Below are 22,256 nucleotides of genomic sequence, written 5' to 3'. Positions count from 1 at the left end.
ATGCGGAGTCAGTGGCATGTACAGTCAAACTAAACCATATTCAGACACCAGATATAACTTTTGATATTTTTTAATTAGTGTGTGCAGGACAATATAGTTCATTTCTGTAAGTGAGGAGAACAAAATACAGTAAACTGAGACATATTACACCCAATAATTCTTCATACAATGAAAATTATAAAAATTTGGGAGCAAAACTGATTGGGACACTTTGAGCTGATCATGTTTTGCTGAAGTGTGTTTAATTGCTAATGCTCTTTTTACACACAGACTGAACACAATGAAGCATTGCTTGGTGATTGGTTGAGCTAAACTGGTATTATCTAATTGTGTAGTTAAATTTAACAGCTGACAGATATTCAACATAATTCATGTGTGAGACAGTCTAACAGAAGGACGGACAAAACCAGTCAAATATCAACTGAGTTCTGCTCATATTTTATTACCATTCTCTGAACTATAGTGAATAACCTGTGATAATGTGAGAAATGTTGAAGGTGTCTGAATACATGTTGGTTTGACTGTATATGTGTTTTCTGTGAGGGAAAATCTGAGATATTTAGTCCTGGTCATGTGATTTAGTACAGTAACAACAGTGTGGAATGACCCAACTATAAACCTCCAAGGTTTTGTGATGTTTTCCCACTGGTTCTCCACTGGTTCTCCACGATCCTGACGGTTCTCGATCAGCGCTTCCAGCCCAAAGACGGGATCTGCTCATGTCCCAGTGTTCGGTTCCTGACGCACACAGATAAACTTGAACCCAGTCCATGTGCCTTCAATCCCAGACTCTCTTGTAGAAGCATTTGACCTGTTTTTACCATTGAGTATTTTTGCAGATTATCTCTCAAGCACTTTTACATGTTCCTCTAAAGTTGATCTGTCCTGCACTTTCAGAGCCTATTTTCCAGTATGAATGAGATTTTTGTAACTTCTGTAGATTTGAAAGTGTTTCCTGAAGTGAGTGATTGCTCTGCTGTTGTTGTTTCTGGTGGACCACTGTGTCCAAAAGCACATGCAAAAACTATTGGACAAAAATCTAATGCTGTACGTTTGAACTGAATTGTTTGAAGACCAGCTTTTGTTTGTTGAATCTGATGGTTTGGTGGGAAATCTTGGGAATGCTGGTATTTTTATACTGATGCATTAAAATGGTTCTGATGGCACATCATATGTTATTATCACTGGAGTCATCTGTTCAGCTGTGTTATTTATCTTCATTTGTATCAATGTTTTTTTCTCTCTTGTAGTACCAACACTTGCTGTCTTATTCTGACCAGATGAAGGCCACAATACAGAAACACTTCAACTAACTTTTTTGTTTGGAATTGTAAGGATGATATACAGTTTATGAATTATTCTCTTACAGGATTGGTGAGATTATGATCCTGCATCACAGGACTGTAGTAAACATATTACACATGAATAGAGATTAACATCATTAAATAACTTGCAGTGCTTTGACCGTGAATAAAGCACTTTTTGAGTGTTTTTCTTCCGCAGGTCCACAGATGTCAATCACCAAAGATGGGAAACACAATTTCCTCCCCTGTAAAAGTCGGTAACCCATTTAGCTTTTTTATCGATGTACAAGCGTTCAATCTCAATTACAATAGCACTTTTTAGGACACTTCAAACAACATAACGCCTCAAGAAAGGCTATTTTATCTATATTACAATATTCGTCGGTGTTTTTTTTTCATACTAAGACATTCGGGTTTAGTTACTGAAGTTCCATGAAAGAGTCGAGTGTGTGTGTGTGTGTGTTTGAGTCATTTGAAGTGCACTAGTGAGGCGTTATTTCATGACATCAATGGCAGCGATCAGGAAGTTCAGTTTGAGCGACAGGCGCTCTAGCCAATCGGAATCAAAGACACGAGCTCGGCGGCCCGCCTTTGTCGGAAAACAACCAATGGGTGTTCAAAGCCACAGCTTCCGGTTTCTCTCAGGACATGTTTCATTGTACGGCGTACATTGTTGAGATGAGCTCGACTGTTGCTCGGTAGTTCGGCGCGTGTCAGATCCGCAGTTTCCGCGCACGCACGTTCGGTTCTGCTCGCGGGACCGAGTCCGGTGATCCAGTGAAGCCGCAGGATCTTTAGCGGCCCGGGTCCGCAGTGTTGCTGAGATTCTCCGTCCGTTAGTTCGTTGGTTTGCAGCGCGTCGAGCTCGTTAAGCTGCGTTGACGTCGCGTCGCTGCTCGCCGCCTCTGCCCGGTATGAACGGGTTCAGCACGGAGGAGGACAGCCACGACGGGCCGCCCGCGCCGCCGTTCTTCGGGCAGAGCTGCTGTCTGATAGAGGACGGGGAGCGGTGCGGGCGTCCGGCGGGGAACGCGTCGTTCAGCAAGCGCATCCAGAAGAGCATCTCGCAGAGGAAACTCAAGCTGGACATCGATAAGAGCGTAAGCCGCTTCTCTCCCGAACACCGAGCCGCGTCCCTCACTGCTCACTATAGCACAACACTCGTATAATAAACACCGATTTTGTTTTCGATTTGATACCGATGCTTTCAAAGGCCAGTATCCTCTATCAGTTCCGTTACCTCTAAACTGAACTTTAAAATGGTTTTATTTATTAATTAAATTACTAAAAGAGTAAAATGGGTAATGATACCCACTTAAAATTATATATAAAAAAACATTTTAACATTCAGTACTTCTTAATTGCAACTTATTTGAATATATTTTCGCTTACACATGGTGACAACGTGCTATAGTGGTAACCATGGAAATCTACTAATACTATAGTTGAGCTGGAGTCACTGTGGTAAAGCCATGGTTGATCTTCATAAGGTGCCGCTGACCCCTACTAACACTGGGTACAGAATATACTTATTAATATGTTGTAGTTCTACTACTCTATTATTCGCTAACATAGGTTATTTGTCCAATATTGTGCATTACGTTTCTTGTTAAATAAAATCGCTGGTAAAAGACACTTTTGTTTCAATATTTGTTAATTTGAGTATCGATACTTTCTCACACCAGTACTCACACCAGTATTGTTACTCCAGTGTTGATGTCTGGGTAATACGGGTGCTAAACACTGAACCTAACCTCATATTCCTGATGTGTTTGTCCTGTCAGTGTTTGACGTCTCCTGTCATCCATCCTCCACGTCTTCATGATGCTCTTGTAAATATAAAATAGTTTTCTTAAGTGCGTCTTCAGTCTGTAAATGCCGACACTGACAGCCATGAACAAATGTCACCAGTCACACACTTCCATAGTGTGTGTTAAATGTCATTTCATTGGTTATGTGCTTGAGTCCAGTTTCCTGCATATTCAAGAAACCTAAACCTTGTTTTCCATGTAGGTTCGGCATCTGTACATCTGTGACTTCCACAAGAACTTCATCCAGAGCGTTCGCAACAAACGCAAGAGGAAGACCAGCGATGACGGCGGAGAGTCACCTGACCATGATGTCGAAGTCCCCGAGGTAATGTGTCAGTGTTTCTGAAACGCCTCCACTGTAGTCTTGAGTTTCTTCCGGGAACGAACACGTCACAATCTTCCTCATTATAATAATTCATACGCAGAATAAAGGGGCGGGGCCTAGTTGAGTTAGTTAGTAGTGTGTTAAACTGGTGGTTATGGAAAGGGGCGGGACATTTCCCAAACACACTCGAAGCGTTTGACCAATCACAACACACCGCTCCAGCCGACCAATCAGAGCACAGTGTGCTTTTCAGAAGGAGGGGCTTCATAGAGACATGAAGTAAACAGAGCGTTACTGACAGACTGGGAAGAGAGGAGCCGCAACAATGGAGAATATGAGGAGAATAATCAACATTCAAGCAGGAAAACCGGTTCTAGTAGAGCCTGAAAACATCATCAAGACTTCGCACAATATGACCTCTTTAAAATCTTCTGTCCTTTCAGGGCTTTTTGGGTTTGTAGTGTAAATGCTGCATTGATGCACACTCTGTTTGCTCCAGCTGTAGAATGTGATGTTTATTAAAGTAAAGACTGAGAAGAGCAGAGCAGGGTAGTGGTGTTGGGAAGGTCAGAGGTCATATGCCACACACTGCAAACGGGTCATTCGTCTCAACTCAACCAGAGATTGGTAGGTTTATTAGTTAAATCTGTTGACTTTAGCCATCTTTGTTGCATTATATGCCAACGGTGACACTTCTTGTGTAATTTTCCACAAGTTTGCTTGCCTGTAACTCAAGAAGTATTAAAGGGATAGTTCACTCAAAAATGAAAATTGTGTCATCACTTACTCAACCTTGTGTTGTTCTAAACCTGTATGGGTTTCCCTGTTCTGTTGAACACAAAAGAAGATATTTTGAAGAATGTCGGTAACCAAACAGTTGATGGACCCCATTGACTTCCATAGTGGGGAAAAAAAAAATACTATGGAAGTCAATGGGGTCAAGGGCAGTCTGGGGTGATTTTGAGTGGCTCGATATGTTGGATTATCTGCATTTATTTATTGCTATATAAATAAGTGTTACGCAGGCTGTGGTCAGCAGGCACGAGACGAGTACATGTTCAGTAGTGAAACCGAAACTAAACAGTGTTAAAAGTGAAGTGGAGGAAACAAGAGAATGTCAAAGTGACGCCGGTTTCACACTGCACGCGTTAGCAGTGCGTATTTTTTTCGGCGCCCATGTTAACAGATTAGAGCATTCACACCGCACGCAGAGGCGGCGCAGCAGTGCGGAGCAGGAGCAGAGCAGGAACAGCAGTGCCGCGATCGTTTCGGCACCGAGTCCATTTTTGCTGCGCCGCTTACGCTGAATTAAAGTGACAATGCATTGATCATGGCCGAAATACACCGCAGTTTTATCCAAAAAGCACATTGATGATATCTATTGTGTTTTAAACAGTCAATCAAATGACCAACAGCAATTTAAAAAGAAAACAAATGTCCAAAAACAAACTTGTTGCCCGAACAATAAAAACAAAGATGAACCAAAAGTTATATAAATGAAATTATTAATAAAATAAGCTTCTTGACAAGTCTTTTCTCTTAAATGTATTTGAAAACGAAATAAAGCAATGCCAACTCACCCATTATAGAGTACTCTGTCTGTACACACGCCGCGGTTCAGCCGCGCGTGACTAAAGGCTAATTTATACTTCTGCGTCGAGTGTACGCCGTAGTGTACGTCGTAGGCTACGCACGTAGGCGACGCCGTCGTGAGCATTTATACTTCTGCGAATGTCTGTGTTGCTCTGCAGTTACACCGCCGAAACGCTAGTTGGCGCGGGTGGGTTTTAATGTTCCACTGTGTTTACATTCCTCGCGGCTGTTTTGAGTTTAGGTTTCTACGAGCAATGGCGACTGAAGGAGTCATACAGATGGCTGTATTTCCGCACTTCTTCAAGCAATCTCTCGGTCACTTGGTCTATTTCCATGGCTCTTCACTGATCTTCGTAATTTAAAAATGGCGGGCGGGCGTTGCAGAGTGCAGAAGATCATTCCGGAAATGCGTAGGAGGAAACGCGATGCTATCCAGCCGACCAATCACAGATCTTGCGGTCCGCGTCGCCGCGACGCGTAGTTACATTTTTGAGGAGGTGCGCGTCAGGGTACGGCGAAGGGTACGACGTATGGTACACGTCAATGCGTATGCTACGCCGTACCTTCTACGCGCACCCGACGCAGAAGTATAAATTGGCCTTAACGCTGCTAGTGTGAAAGCAAAACGCGCGTGTCCTGCTCACCATACGCACTGCTCCTGCGCTGCTTATGCTCTGCTAACGCGTGCAGTGTGAAGCCGGCGTAAGGGTCCCCATAACAGAACATAAACCTGACAATGAGCTCGTTAGGATATTTCTATATGTATAACCGTTAGTTCCGATCCTCGAATCTCACTTTACGAGAGGCTTTCTGCTGATGTCACCAGTATCGGCATTGTTCGTCTCTGCGCGTTCTTGGCAGCCTGTCACTCAGTGCAGTTACACTGTTACACCACTAGGTGGCGGCAGGGGACTGTCTTTGAGTGAGTTATTAAACCGTTCATTCAATGAAAATGTAAAAAAATACGGATTGATTCAAAGATAGATGTAATGAAACAAGGTGTTAATTATTTAAATATTTCATTTTAACTTTGAGCTCTACTTTTATGGGTAACACTGAAGCTGATGCGTAAACTCAGACATCAATGGCATTGATTCATTGTTTTGAGCAAACACTGGTCAGTTGAATTGGTTTCCTCTCCACAGATGTACGTGGGGAAGATGCTGGGTCATAAGCCATATAATTAACTACATAAAGTTCAATTTTATATTGTTATTGCTGAACGCAGACGCTTTCAGTAAGATGCAGGCCGATAGTCTAGAAACTAACATTTATTTACAAATCCAGGTCTGCTTTATATGTTTACGAAGGCTATGCTTAAAATACAGTCACATTAAGGCTAATTCACACAGTTCGTTGGGCTCTGTCCCGTTGGCTTTTACGGCTCTACTGTGAGCTACGAGGGGTTAATTCAGTGGACTACGGTTCTGTTGACCCTGTCAGCCCACATGATTTCATCTGGTGATAATTGTTTAACAGCAAAATCGCTAGTGAAAAGTCTTTTCGTCCAATTCAAATAGTGATTTGCTTCTAATCGAGGTTTGTAATGTTGTGATTCATATTTTAGCTGGTTGGTTTGGTTTAGGGCTGGGTATTGACACACATTTCACAATTCGATTCTATTTCGATTCAATATTGATTGTTTTGGATATCAGGTAGGGTAGAGTGGGGGGAAACGCCCCCCTGGATGTACAATACATGGCAAATTTCCAATCTCTTAACAAATCTCAACTATGGGAGTCAGTGGTAGCCTATAGGCTTCATTAGCCCACTATAATATTGAAGGTAAAAATGAACTGATTTGTAAAAATTTAAAGGGTTAGTTAACCCAAAAAATGAAAATGATGTCATTAATGACTTACCCACATGTCACTCCAAACCCGTAAGACCTCCGTTTCTCTTCTGAAGACATCTTAAGATATTTTAGATTTATTCCGAGTGCTTTCTGTCCCTCCATTGAAAGTCAATGGACGGTATACTGTTCACGTCCATAAAGGTAATAAAGACATCATCAAAGTAGTCCATGTGACATCAGTGGGTTAGTTAGAATGTTTTGAAGCATCGAAAATACATTTTGGTCCAAAATTAACAAAAACTACGACTTTATTCAACATTGTATTCTCTTCCGGTCTGTTTTCCATCCGCGTTCACGAGTCCACAGTGACGCTGCTGACGTGTTATCTGGTGCGCCCGAGCTTCGGTTACAGTCTGAGGGAGAAGCACGGTGTATGAATAAAGTTGTAGTTTTTGTTAATTTTGGACCAAAATGTATTTTCGATGCTTCAAAACATTCTAACTAACCCACTGATGTCACATGGACTACTTTGATGATGTCTTTATTACCTTTATGGACGTGAACTGTATACCGTCCATTGACTTTCAATGGAGGGACAGAAAGCACTCGGAATAAATCTAAAATATCTTAAGATGTCTTCAGAAGAGAAACGGAGGTCTTACGGGTTTGGAGTGACGTGGGTAAGTCATTAATGACATCATTTTCATTTTTGGGTGAACTAACCCTTTAAATTACACTTATTTATTTTTATAATAATAAAGTTATATGAAATGTAAACATTTAAATGGTTGCTGTCATAAAAACTTGCTAGGTTTATTCAAACATGCATTAAACATTGAAGAACATTAAAAATGATATTGAATATGTAATATGGTGCATATATTTAGCAGAATGTTCCTCTAGAGTTTATTTTTCTCGCTGACTGATGAGTTTATGGTCACTGGATATGGTTTTTCTGAGGTAAATGTGACGTTACATGACATTGTTTACAAGCTGTTGAAACACTGACTGAGCAATTCCATGTCACATGATACGGACTTCGATAAGTTGTACTCTACCTTCTAACACACTTTCAGATGCTCATTCATGTTTATTTCGCACTGTAACTGGTGTTAAGGCGGAAGAGAAGATCATGTGCTTCTCTAGAGCTGAGCCTGAACGATCTCATTTATGTTTTGGAATTTCGTAAGAAAATGGACGTAATTTGAAATCTGAGACTTTGTTTCATATCAATAGTAACAAAGCACAAAGATTATTGCAATTTATTGGATGGGATGCAGCGCTACAATGTTCCATTCATTCATCAGCTGAAAACAGGATGACTAATCGATTCTTGGGATTTAAGAATCGATATCGGTTCGTAAAAATGAGAATCGATTAAAATCGAGAAATCAATATTTTTTTACCCAGCCCTAGTTTGGTTCATGGCTTATAACAAAGACTTTATTAAAATCCCTATGGGAAGAATATTTCAATGGCACGGGAAGCCTGGGTGAACCCTGATGCAGCAGAGGCTGCTGGGATTGCTGCAGTGATGATGTGTGTGTGTAACTGTATTGATGTGTGTGTTCTGGGTCAGGTGGATCTGTTCCAGCTGCAGGTCAACACACTGAGACGCTACAAGAGGCACTACAAAATCCAGACCAGACCTGGACTCAACAAAGCCCAGCTAGCAGAGGTACTGCCCAAAACTCAATATTATCAATTTCAAAAACTAACAAAAATCGAATTTTCATATCATAATAATTAGGGCTGGTCCGAATACCATTTTTTGAGCTTCGAAGCTTCGGTAGTAATGAACATGGAATATTCGAAGCTTCGGAGAGAGGGTGCTGAACATATTCTTCTCTCTAATAAAGGCAGGAATCTCTATGTGTCGGTATATCCGTTTGCATTTTGATTATTTCGAGAACCGTTCATCCAATCGACTTCACTGGGAGTGCAGTGTCGTATTTGGTGCAATATAGATGGACATGCGAGACGCGACACATTCAGAATTAATAAACTTTTAATAAACTACAGAACAGCGCGAGCGGGAAGCGGCGCACCTCACGCTCCGCTGCACTAGTGTTATAAAACGCACGCACACAGGTCTGTTAAATTAAGCAATACTTTTAAGGTAGTCTCATATTTTTCTGACTAACAAATTACTGACACAGTAGATTTAAAAAAAGAAAAACGAAATTTAAATGAAGAAAAACGAAATTTAAATAAAGAATTTAATTTTGTATTTAAAACGAAATTTAAAATAAATAAAAAAACGAAATTTAAATAAAGAAAAACAAAATTTAAATAAAGGAAAAAACGAAATTTAAATAAAGAAAAACGAAATTTAAATAAAGAAAAAACGAAATTAATTTAAATTAAAAACAAGATTAATTTAGATTGATAATAACGGGTAAAAAGGCTAATACATTTTGTTTCTATTATTCTATTTTCCACAATGTCAAAGCAACGCAGCTTAACTCAAAACACAAGCTCAGGCATGCACTTCGGTCCATACAAACTCCGCTGTTCTGCGCTCTAGCCAGAGAACACTCCCGTTGCTGGAACACTGGGGTCGGTTCTATTTCTAGCATGCACGCGTTTTCCGCGTGGCTCGAGCCGCGCCTGAGACGCGTGTCTCACGCAGGCAGTGTGCAAACTCCAACCTGTTAACATGGGAGCCGAAAAACGCTCACGCCACGCAGCCAGTGTGTTGCCGGCCTTATTCAAGCGCGAATGAGAACCGTTTCGCGGGGGATCCCAGGTGTGGCCAAAAACAAAACAAATTTTCAAATCGAATACCAACCCACCGAACGAATATTCGAATATTCGGGTCCAGCCCTAATAATAATTGCTGAAGCTTTATTTACTGAATTAAGTTAGCAAAACTCAGGTGTTGGAATTATTCGCTGTAGTGTTGTCACGGTACCAAAATTTCAGTATTCGGTACCGATACCAGTGAAAATCCACGGTTCTCGGTACCAATTTCGGTACCAAAGCTTAATTTAGATTAAATTTACATAATTATATTAAAGTGTATATCACAAAGATGGAAACTGTAGTATTAAAAACACTTTACAATAAGATTCCATTTGTTAGATAACATTAGAAAAATGACCTAACAAAAAAAACAATAGTTATATACTGTCGCAATTATTCTCCTTTAGGGGTTAATTTAAAAATACATTTTTAAAATCAAAAGTTAACATTATTTCTGTTAACATTATTTAATGCACAATGAATGAAGTGAACAAACATGACCAATCAAGTGTTTTGTATTAAATAACATTCACAAACGTTAATTAATGTTGTAAAAATATATTGTTCACTCAATGTGAATAACGCATTAAGTGATGTTAATGAATGGTATCTTATTGTAGCATTACCAAACTATACAGGAGATAAAATGTTTTATTTGACTTGACTATACTTTTATTTAATCCAAAACTGTATTCATATTTAACTTTAAAAGGGCTTTTTAAACCTGCTAAGAGTTATCCAGCCAAGAATAAGACTAGAACTGCTTTTCTGACGGACTGATATTAATGACGGCTTTTTTATTTCTCATCTCCATAAATATATCTAGTAGTAAAGCTAATGCAAGGGCTAGAAATCAATTAATAGGCCTATGTCACACTTCCTCGTCGTCATGGAGAGCGCAGTTCGCACAAGCGTTTGTACTCCCGTGGCGTCTGTCGTTGCTATGCATCCGTGAACGCACATGGAAAAGCGAGCGCGCCGCTTCTATTATGATCGCGCTTGCCGCGCGCCATTTGAAATAACGTATCTGCACGCGCAAAAACATCAGCACCACATCAGCAGCAGCACCGCCGATCGCCATCAGCGCTTTTATGAAGAGGACGCAACTGCACGCGCTTCGGGCATGCACGCGCATCAAGTACCGGGTTTGAAAAAACCTGGTACCGTGACGTAAAAAAAAAAATAGTACCGACTTGGTACCGAAGTACCGGGTCTTTTGACAACACTAATTCGCTGTGTTTTGAAATGCTCACGATAACAATACCATACATGTTCATGATATACTGTATTACCATATATACAGTTGCAATCGAAATTGTTCAATCTCCACTGCAAATCAGGTTTATTGGCAACATTTACAGATGTTCAGCTGTTTGCAGTGAACAAATCAAACAAAAGTGATTGAGACAGCTCAACACAACAAAAGTTTCAAGTGGTTTCTCCAAATAGAACTGAAAATGGATCTTTTAATGACTTCTGCAGTCTCAAAATTATTCACCCCCTTCATGGCAAGCATCTTTAGCACAAGAACACACTTTTGCTGTAAACGAGATGTATAACAGACAGCAGCTTCTGTTTCTGAGGGATCTGAGCAGTTCCTCATGAGCAACGGCCTCCAGTTCAGGGATATTCCTGGGTTTGCTGCTGCAACCGCCTTCAACCCCGTCCAGTTAGTGTAACCACTGTTCCTTTAACTCTGAACTTGCAAACTATGCTTCCAACGGTGTCTCTGGGAACGTTTAGTTCCTTCCCTATCTTTTTGTATCCTGTTTCTTGTTTGTGAAGGGCGACGATATCTTCTCTTAACATTTTGGACCGTTCTTTTGACTTAACCATATTTCTAACAGATTCTGATATTTCATGTGTTCTAGCTCAAGCACACCTGGTGCAGCTAATGAAGCCCTTGATTAGTGAGACAACTCCTGTTTTGCAGATTTGTGCTGGAAACTGCAGAAGTCATTAAAAGTTGCAGTTTCAGTTAAATTTGGGGAAACCACTTGAAACATTTGCTGTTTGAGCGATTTCAATTACTTTTGTCTATTTGTTCATTGCAAACAGCTGCAAGTCTGTACATTTTGCTAGTGATGCACCGAAATGAAAATTCTGGGCCAAAACCGAAAATTTAGGATGCACTTGGCCGAAAACCGAAACTGAAGCCGAAAATGGGTTCTTTTAAATACTTATACTCTCTCTCTCTCTCTCTCTCTCTCTCTCTCTCTCTCTATATATATATATATATATATATATATATATATATATATATATATATATATAATTTGAATTTCTTGAATTTAATGGATATGAAATGAAAAATCACAATATGTGATGCGATCTGGGAAAACCCACCACATGGTGAAATTTGACCTATTACAGGTTTTGATATAATATGGAAGCTGGTATCAAGCCCTTTCCAAATCTGTTTTTATTTTTATCATAGCTTGTTGGTAGCAAAAGTTATGTTTATCTGAAGTCGGCCGATCGCTATGATTTTCTGGAACGGAATTTTGAGAAAAACAGGTTTAATAACGGTCACCGTCGGGACGCTTGGCACTCTTTTTTTTTTTAAACAGGATTGGCGTGAAATGCGCACTAATACACATTCACTGTACATGTTATGTGGTTTATTTTATAGGTAAACTATCTTTGTAGTGTTAAGAGACGGACAGGTGTGTGGGATATACGGCGATCACCTCTGCCGGGTGTTAGAGAAAATGGTCGCATAGAATGCATTAGAGAAAGAGAGTATTTTCAGCTTGACACTATCGCTGTTTTTCTGCACTAAACAAGGGAATTTTGCCAAGATATTTTCGGAGATAAGAGAAAAGATGTTATAGAATAATAATTTAATAAAAAAAAAAATTTGACAAAAAACTGACATTCAAACTATTTTGGAATTGACTGAAAACGGCCCAGCGCGACATCCGGCGGGTTTTCCCAGATCGCATCACATATAATAATCAAACTTTTATTAACACTTACATAACAAAACATTAAATATTTGTAACAATAAATATAAATAATAATACCAAATAATATTATTCTTCAAGTTTTATGTTCCATCAAATAAAATAGTTTTTTAAAAGTTGTGCAAAAAAAAATCCACAATTTTGGAGATTTTTGCAGAACAAATGTTACATATTATATTGCAACTTTGGTGTCCTCTCGTATAGGGCTGTCACTTTTGTGAAAAAATCCTGTTAGATTTTTGAGACATAAGTGTTCATTGAATCGTTAGTAAATTGCCTATATTTGGCGTTGATCCGTTTTCAACACCAAATATAGGCAAATCCACGGACAACTAACAGGCATTAGGACGAACGTAAAGAGGGCGCTTGAGACGCGCACAAGTCAGCAATGTGGACTGCCATAACATCAATGAAAAACATTACTGAAGGCTACATATTATGCACTATATTATGCAGAAATAGGCTGTGTGTGTGTGTGTGTGTGTGTGTGTGTGTGTGTGTGTCAGAACCTGCAGTTGCTGTGTGACACGCGTTCGCTGCGGGCGTATCGTGACGAGCTGTACGCGCTCAGAGAGAAGGCCGTTAAAATCGATTCTCTATTTTCGTTTTCGAAACTTGTGTTGGTTGGTCCGATCGATTGTGCGATAAGTGACAGCCCTCTGACATGCTTAATCTTTGATAGGCAGACGCGTGATAACAGCTCGACAGTGAGTGAAACCTAAGCGCTTGCGCACGGATGGGAGGGGCGGGTGACATTCATTTTCGGTTTACGTTTTCGGCTGTTTTTTTTATTTCGACCCGAAACCGATAATGCCATTTTCGGCCGAACATTTTCGGCGGCCGAAATTTCGGTGCACCCCTACATTTTGCCAATAAACCTGGTTGCAACTGTATATACACCGCTGTTCAAAAGTTTTGGATCGGTAAGATTTTTTATATTTTAGAAAGTTCACCAAGGCTGCATTTATTTGATTAAAAATACACAATTTTTTTTTTAAATATGACAATGTAAATCAGCTGTTTTCTATGTTATAATAGTGGTGTAATTTATTCCTGTGATCAAAGCTGAATTTTCAGCATCATTACTCCAGTCTTCAGTGTCGATCCTTCAGAAATCAGTATAATATGATGAATTGAAGATCAAGAAACATTCATTATTATCAATGTTGAAAACCGTCGTGTTCAATGTTTTTTTTTTTTAATGAATAGAAAGTTCCAAAGAACAGCATTTAATTTTGTATTTTTAATAAAATAAATGCAGCCTTGCTGAGCTTTCAAAAACATTACAAATCTTACCGATCCAAAACTTTTGAACGGCAGTGTATTTATATCCACACACGTCTAATCCACAGCAATAATTATATTTTACAGTGTAACTGCTTTGTCAAAACGGTTCATAACTAGTGAAGTGAGCTTAATAATGCAATTTCAGTGAAGTAGTGTATATGATTTCCTTGGCAACAGGAACACACTTTTAAATCTGTCAGCCAATGAGAATCCAGCATTCAGCAGTGTCAGCAGAGTTCACTCAGTGCTTGTGTTGGTAATGTGCTTTTTTGTTTCTTCTCCAGACTGTGAGCCGTCACTTCCGGAATATTCCAGTCAACGAGAAGGAAACGCTCACATACTTTATTTATATGGTGAAGAGCAGTAAAAGCCGGCTGGACCAGAAGTCAGAAGGGAGTAAACAAGTGGAATAAGATCTCAGACACACACGCGTGTCTCGACTCATGTTAGCTGGCTTTAAATCTCTGTTTGAATGCTTTCTGTGCAGACGTTGTTTCTGTACATGTCCAACATCAGGTGACACATGGGAGTCACTGCAAATCAGTGCGGATGATGATGATGAAGGGTAACTGCTTCAACTTCTGTGCCAAACAACAATATAACCACCGCTGTTTGAGTGACAAACATCACCGAGAGGACCTGAATGAAACCACGAGACACTGAATGACTGCTAATGCCAAAACTCCCAGAAGAGCCGGTTTCCTTCATACTGCCGTGTAGGGTTTCTCTGTTTCTGTTCTTTTGCTTTCAGCTCCATGTCTCTGCTTTTATATGACTGCTGTATATCTGCTCTATTGCATTTTTTTGTAGATTGTAATGTTAGTTTTCTTCCTTTTGTTTGAAATAATCAGAGTAAATACAGTTCTTGTGGCACTACTAATATTTCCGTTTATTATTTTTAAATGCATTCCACCTGTGGCATCTTACATGACTGTCAGTGTATTAGTGCTGTCAAATGGATTAATCATATCTTACATAAGTGTTATATAATGTGAATATCTTATTTTATATATATGTATGTATATATATGTATGTATGTATATGTGTATATCTAACTTTTATGTTAGATGTGATTTGTCGATTTGACAGCACTATATAGCATGTCCCACGTCCAGAGGTAAGTTGTAAGTCCAATCATTGGGGAATATATGATTGATTCTCATTTCAAATAAAGATATGAACATAAATGAGTTGTTCATGGGTCAGTGACAAGCAAGAAGAAAAAACATCAAACGAACGTCTTGTTTCACCTGACTAATTAAACCTGCAGTGAGCGATTTCCGAGAAATGCTGTTGTAGGTGGATCGGACCAGACCAACCAACACAAAACGCTTAAAGCCAATCAGCGGTAGGGGGCGTATCCTCTCGTGATGGGGGAGGAGAGAGAGTAAGTCAATCAGCAGTAGGGGGCGTGTCCACTCATGATGGTAGAGGAGAGTAAGCCAATCAGCTGTAGGGGGTGTGTCCTCTCGTGATGGGGGAGGAGAGAGAGTAAGCCAATCAGCAGTAGGGGGTGTGTCCACTCATGATGGGGAGAGAGCCAATCAGCAGTAGGGGGCATGTCCTCTAGTGATGGGGGAGGAGAGTAAGCCAATCAGCAGTAGGGAGCGTGTCCACTCATGATGGGAGAGGAGAGTAAACTAATCAGCAGTAGGGGGTGTGTCCTCTCGTGATGGGAGAGGAGAGTAAACTAATCAGCAGTAGGGGGTGTGTCCACTCATGATGGGAGAGGAGAGTAAACTAATCAGCAGTAGGGGGTGTGTCCTCTCGTGATGGGAGAGGAGAGTAAACTAATCAGCAGTAGGGGGTGTGTCCACTCATGATGGGAGAGGAGAGTAAACTAATCAGCAGTAGGGGGTGTGTCCTCTCGTGATGGGGGAGGAGAGAGACGATAGGGTGATTCAGTCAGGGTGCTTCTCAATATCCCTCTTCGTCTCCTCTCTACTCCATCCTATGACCCAGAAACCGATCGAGCTCAGCCATCTTGAAGGACATCTTAATTCTCTAATTGCACCACGAGGATCGAGGAGTGAGGAGATTAGCGAGGATACACGGGTGTATCCTTTGCGGGAGGGGTTTTATCCACTAAACGTGACGCACGTATAAATTCTCCTCCCCCATCACATCTGTCACAATCATTTTAATTTATACTTTACCTTTGCAGTTTATACAAACCACACATCTCACATATTTCAACAGGACATCTTGCTTTATTATTATTTATTATTAATTTCTTAAATAATCAAGCCTTAACAGCATAAGGGCAGATCCTTTGAGCGCAGTGGAGTGACGCTCGAGTGATCAAGTATTCCAATGTATAAATAAACTTTCCTTCGATTCCTCCGTCCTCGCTTCTTTTCCTTGCAGCCTTCCCTCGCACCCTACAGGGGGAGGAGCTGAGATGTGAGGAAAGGAAACGAGGATGCACAAATAAGAATCGAGAAGCACCCATAGATGCGCACCTTCTCCAGATGACGACACAGCTGTTCCACGATTGGCCGAATCCACCACGACAACGATTACGTGTGTTTCGTGAGAAAACATGACATGAAATGGGCTGATGGCATAATATGGCTGTGTGCATTGTCCTATTTGCCAAGTTCAAGGGTCTATCAAAAGACTGGTACTTAAAAAAACAAACAAAGTGGTCAAAATTTGGCTTTCATTAGGGCAGTACATTATATTTCAAGGCCTTAGGTCTGGTTTAACACATACTCTATGGCGGCCAAGAAACCACACCGTGAAATGGGCTGATGGTGCAATAGGTGTCTCAGTGTGCATTGTCTATCTATTATAGAAAACTAAATAGGGGCAATAGTCTGGAAATGCTAATATTTTTCCATACTCTGCTTTATTTTTTTCATACTTTTCCAGACCTGGAAATTACTTAAATCAAATTCCATACTTTTCCAAACTGCGTAGGAACCCTGTATTTCACTACAGCTGTGGTAAGTATGCAAACACCACGCGAGTGTCACTACGGGAAGCAGAAAGTGTCTGACTTCATGTCTCTGTTTTAATCGGTTACATCCACCAGCAGTCGATGTCCAACACAACTTTCATTTGTTTCATTACTGGATCAAGCCGTTTTTGAACAAATCTCTTAAATTAATGATTCAATGACAAAATAAAAAAAATTAACAGTCATTTGTCACCACCTACTGGTGTAATAATAGAAATAATAATATGTTTCACGAGTTCACACTTACATACAATTTGAGGGGGTAAAGTGTAATGGGTATTTGGCGTGCTGTCCGGGGAGGGCTGCGAGCTTGGAGTTCGGCCCGAACCCAGAGTACTCCCTCAAAAAGGCTAAAGAGCAGAGGACAGCCGCCGGACTAAAGACCCCCCCAAATGAGTGCCGAGTTTGGCGGGCTGGCATCTCGATAAGGGGGCTGGATGCTTGACCAGGAGGGCCGTGATGGCGGCTCACTGCACCGGACTGACGGGCCCTGCTGGCCTGCGAACGGGGAGTAGTTGTATTTTGGAACGACCAATCGGGAGAGTTTGCGCCTTTCTTGATGGGAGCAGTTCACGGCAGATCACGGACGGCGGACCGGAGTGACAATTCCGGTCTGTGCATACGGGAAAGTTCTTGTTGCGTCCGCTGTGAGACCAATGCTTGCTGGACAGAAAGAGAAAACAGGGAAGAGGAAGATGAGTACTTGACCGGGAGATTTTATCACTGCGTCCACTGTGAGACGAAATGCTCACTGGACAGAAGAGAAAACGTAAGTGCTCTACCGGGAAAGTTCTCGCTGCGTCCGCTGTGCGACTAAATGCTCGCTGGACAGAAAGAGGAAACAGGAAAGAGGAACACGTGTGCTCGATTTTTTATTATTATTTTTTTTTTACACGGGGGGTTTTAATCAATGAGGGTTTGGTGAGCTTTTGTAATGCGGAACCGGTTGGTCCTGATATAGTTTTGGAAAGCATCTGGGGACCATCTCCCAAAGGCTTGGATCTGCTGTTGGGAGAGGCCTTTTTGGGCTGCTGAAGTTGCTGCCCCGATACGGAATGAGTGACTTGAAAAATTCTTTGCTGGAATGCCTGACTGTTGGAGAACAGATTTGAGGTGTTTCTGGAACCAAAAACGTGTCACAGGTTTTTTGGATTCGTCTATGAACTGCGGTTCCAGAGGAGATTTAACCTGAGAGCTTCTCCATTGCAGATATGCCAGAATTGACTGGTATGATTGGATTGGTGATGAGAGGTTAAAAATGTAGATGAAATTACCTTTATTGGTTTGGTCAGTCTTACTTTGTTTAATCAAATATGAGATTGTTTCACCATCTAGTACTGACAAGTCTGAGATGGTGGGGTGGATTTTTGGGTCGAATTTGGAAGTGATAGCGAGTTCTGAGCATCTAAGAAAACCAAAAAAAGGCTAGGATAAACATAGCGTAGAGTGTGCGGGCGTTACTGCCCGGTAGCCTGTGCAGAGGGCGTGAATACATTTGGTGAGAATGTCTGGCGTTATGGGTTGTCTGGCGTCGGGACGGGTGGGCAGCTTGTTTGAGCTACTGGAGCTGCCGGCCACTGGAAGTGGGCGGGGTTGTAACCTGTTGGGTAAAACTGTTGAAATGGTTGGGCCTGTGCTGCTAGCGACGATAGCCTCACGTTAGTGTCTGCGACGGGAGCTGGAGGCCACTGAAAAGGAAAAGGGTTATGAACAGCGGGAGTATAAAACTGAGTGGCTGTGGGGAGGCCGCTGGGCCCGGCAGTATGCAGCGCTGCGGCAGCAGAAGCGTGGTGGAGGGCTGGGCCTCATCGAGAGGTGGGAGTGGACCTGCCATGGCAGAATCTGGGGGCGCGGCCCAGGCTCGCTTAAGGCCTGTTTCTGCGGCTCGATGGGCGATGCGAGCCGGATCTTGTGCAGGAGAACGACGGTGGTGACTGGGCAGGCGACTTTTGGGCCCTGCGGGCTTTGCTCTGCCTGTGGGTCGTCTTGGGAGTTGACTGTAAGGAAACGTACAGATCATACAGCTCCGCTTTGTTCATTTTTCACGAAGCCTGTATGTCTGAATTACCCAGCGCTTGCCTCAATCCAGCTACAGTCTATTTCCCGATAGGTGGGATCGTCGGGACGGCCGAGCGGTAGGAGAAGGCCGGGGAGGAAGATGGAAGTCTTGCCGGGGGCGGCGAAGACTGGCCTCGACGTCTTGGTGAGCGCAGGGCTGTTCGGGCCGGTGTGCGGCCGCGTGAAGAAGCCTGGGGCTCAGGTGCAACGTCCGGTGTACGAGGAATGGTCGTGGGACCGGCGGAATGCGAAGGCGCATCCATGGCGATGTTTGCTTCTTCGTCAGATGGAGAGCTTAGTCGTTGAGACATGGTAGCAGAGCGGCGAACCAAGAAGCTACTAAACTGCTGCAAAACTGTCAATGGATTGAGGTGAGACTGCTGAGTGTATATATACCTTTTACCATTGATTGCTGAGTGCTCTCCACTTGTGTTAATTATCTGAACGTGCTCCTCCCGAACTTTGTTAATAAAACATCATTGTCAGGCTTCTGGGTGGATGAAGTAGGAGGCGAACTCGAGGATGAAGAAACAAGGTTTTAATTCTCAATATTAACAAATACAAACAAAAAGGGAGCGTGTGCTCAGAGTACAGATATAACACTGACAAAAACCATTAACATAAACATTGACCGACAAGTGCAGGGTGAACAGAAGGAACTTAAATACACAGACAGATGAACACAAGACAGGTGATGCTGATGATGATGATGACGAACAGGTGGGTAATGAAGGGAGTGAGTTCAGGTGTGGCAACAAGGAGGATTCTGGGAACTGTAGTGAAGACGAAGACAGGACGATGACAGATGGTGAATGTGACAATCATATAATGATAATACATTTTATCTGTAAAACATCTTTTTCATACTTAAACTCAAAGCACAACGACATGTCACAAAATGCAAAACAATAATTAAGTATATAATAGCAATAATCACAATAATTTCAAATGAAAAACTTGTATGTGTTTTGAGAAGTTTCATAAAAAAATCTAAAGGAGCATTCCTAATAGAAGCAGGTAATGAATTCTGAAACTGTTGTGGAAAAGAAACAATTCTGGAGCATTGCAAGAAAAAGCCTTCCCTTTCAATGGTTTTAGGTTTACAGAGAGGCTGATTGAGAGAAAACCAGAGAGAACAGGACGGTATGGATGGTGTCCCATGTACTGCTTTATAAGTTAAAATCAGAACCAATATGTGAACTGGAAGCCAGTGCATTTGAAGAAGCACAAGGGTGTTGGCGTAAAGATGTACAAGTCAAGACACAAGCAGCTGAAATTTTGTATTTATCGCAACCTCTTAATAGAATTTGCTGGTAGGCCTGAAAAAAGTAAATTACAGTAATCAAGCCTCGATGTAATAAAGGCATGAATAAGACTTTTTGCATCAGGCCTAGAAAGAAAAGGTCTAATATGGATGATATTGTGAAGATACTTTTTTAACATTAAAAATCACACCCAAATTCCTCACCTGGACAGAAAGGGAAATTAGCCTATTGTCCATGGTAAAATAAAGTTCTTACACTTGTTAACATTAATTGAATTTAAGAAAGTTGTTTCATCCATGCCTTTATTTCCAGCAAACAAGCAGAGAGAGTAAAAGTCCTTGCACACTGAGTCCGACATTTTCATATGCGTTTTTTCGTATTTGTCATCCTAAAAATTTGTCAGGCACACACTGAGTCTGATGAGTATTAATTAATCGGTTGCGAAAAAAATAGCAAAACAATACAAAATGAAGTCTTAAAGCAGTGAGGATGATTTTGTTGTCCTCTCTCTTAAAAAGAGAAAAAGGAAATATTGGGTCCATCCAATCCTGAGACTGCGTAGAGAGGAAGGAGAGCTCGCTGTGGGATTATCCCGAGCCATTAAAACTTCACTTTAGGGTGCCAGTGATCGCGTCTGAAGCACGTCTGTCAACTCAGTCCAATGGTGAGACGCAACGTCACAGGCAGGTGAAGTCACAACCAGGAAAGCATAAAAGCACATCCGGAATGACTTCAATTAGCCGAAGCAAGTCGATCACAGGGATGAAGGAATTATGGCAGGCGATGGTTCCCTTATCAGTGAACAATGGTTACAGTCGTAAACTAAGACCTTCCCTTTCAAGGGAACTCGTGCTGCGTCAAGGACGCTTTGGAAACGACAATGCCCAAAAGCCATGCTTACAAGTAGTGTTGTCAAAAGTACAGACTTTGGTACCAAATTTTTTAAATGTGATGCTTTGAGCGCTGTTGAGCCAAATTGTACACACACCTGATTGCCCATTGTGTTCATGCACTCATTGGATATGTCTTATATGTGATTGTGATTGGCTACAATGATCAACGCATAGATCTCCTTCTCTTTTAAGAGAAGTTATGGCTAGAAGAAACACTGTCTTTAAGACCAGAACTTTTACTGAAACAGTTTCAAGGGATATCTGGGATATTTATGAGCGCATGTCTCTTGTGGGAAGAAAAAGCAGGAAAAGGGGGCGGCTGTGCAGTTGGGAGTGGCTGAACCGGGACCTCCAAGAGTTGAACCAGGGGAACAGAGCGCAATTCTTCAGGGGAGAGGCTGATCCTCTCTGAGCGAGGAACAATCTCAGGATGAGTCTTTAAAAATGCTTTTGAACAGGTACATTCTATCGATGGTCAACCTCTCCAGCCTGCTCGTCAGCTTTCCTAACCATATTTTGCTATTTTAAAAGTTGTATCGAGTGACCCAAGACACTCAGACCAAAAAAATACAACCCAGTTATTAGTACCAAAAAGCCGTCGGGAAATGCTTTTCCAGGCGGCTCATTGTAATCCCATGGCTGGACATTTAGGACAAGCAACGACACTAAATCGTCTCATGACCCGATTCTTTTGGCAGGGAATTCACGAGAACGTGTGCAGGTGGTGCGTGGCTTGTTTTGAGTGTCAGCTGGTAAATCCACCGGCCTCCCCAAAAGCCCCTTTGCACCCTCTTCCTCTAATGCAGGTCCCCTTCGAAACCTCATCGGGCCATTAGAACGATCGGCACATGGGCATCCTGTCACAGGGTAAGCCTGTGACTATGCACGGACTGAACACGCGCACACACACACGCACATTTCATACATACACCGGCATCATGTTAACACGGTCTGTTTGCCGGCACTGACAATCATGTATACACGGACTTGTGTAGAATTTTATGCTTTTGTATGTTTAAAGGTGTGTTGTGGTGTATTATGTCCTGTATGTTGATATTACCTGGTTTACGCGAGATATATGGGGAATCAGTGGCTGTAACATCAGCGCATATAACATGATAGGATTGTTGTCTTATGTACAGAAATAAATCACCCCACCATTATTATTTGATTTATATGGTTTATTAAGTACAGTGTTAAGAATGTTACAAATATACTTACCACATTTCACGAGTCATTTGCCAAACCTGTT

The 22,256-nt window shown here is 41.5% G+C and overlaps 1 protein-coding gene across 1 annotated transcript; it reads left to right on the top strand.

The window, feature by feature from the left end:
• The first annotated feature begins 1,938 nt into the window (after positions 1-1,938).
• sap30l (sap30-like) lies at positions 1,939-14,702 on the top strand. The gene is made up of 4 exons (XM_082141483.1): positions 1,939-2,404; positions 3,318-3,440; positions 8,408-8,506; positions 14,111-14,702. Exons 1-4 carry the CDS (start codon positions 2,219-2,221, stop codon positions 14,237-14,239), a joined length of 537 nt encoding a protein of 178 aa, XP_081997609.1. The 5' UTR covers positions 1,939-2,218; the 3' UTR covers positions 14,240-14,702.
• The last annotated feature ends 7,554 nt before the right edge of the window (positions 14,703-22,256 follow it).

The sequence above is a fragment of the Leuciscus leuciscus genome, assembly GCF_965113295.1.
Source record: "Leuciscus leuciscus genome assembly, chromosome: 16".
In the NCBI taxonomy this organism is placed as follows: Eukaryota; Metazoa; Chordata; class Actinopteri; order Cypriniformes; family Leuciscidae; genus Leuciscus; species Leuciscus leuciscus.
The sequence above is the reverse complement of the archived record's forward strand: the minus strand, read 5'-3'. Positions and strand labels throughout refer to the sequence as shown.

Excerpts from the sequence above, each read along its gene's own strand:
- sap30l (XM_082141483.1), top strand. The coding sequence starts at position 2,219 with ATGAACGGGTTCAGCACGGAGGAGGACAGCCACGACGGGCCGCCCGCG. Across the intron at positions 3,441-8,407 it reads ATGATGTCGAAGTCCCCGAG|GTGGATCTGTTCCAGCTGCA; the intron begins GTAATGTGTCAG and ends GTTCTGGGTCAG. Across the intron at positions 8,507-14,110 it reads ACAAAGCCCAGCTAGCAGAG|ACTGTGAGCCGTCACTTCCG; the intron begins GTACTGCCCAAA and ends TTTCTTCTCCAG.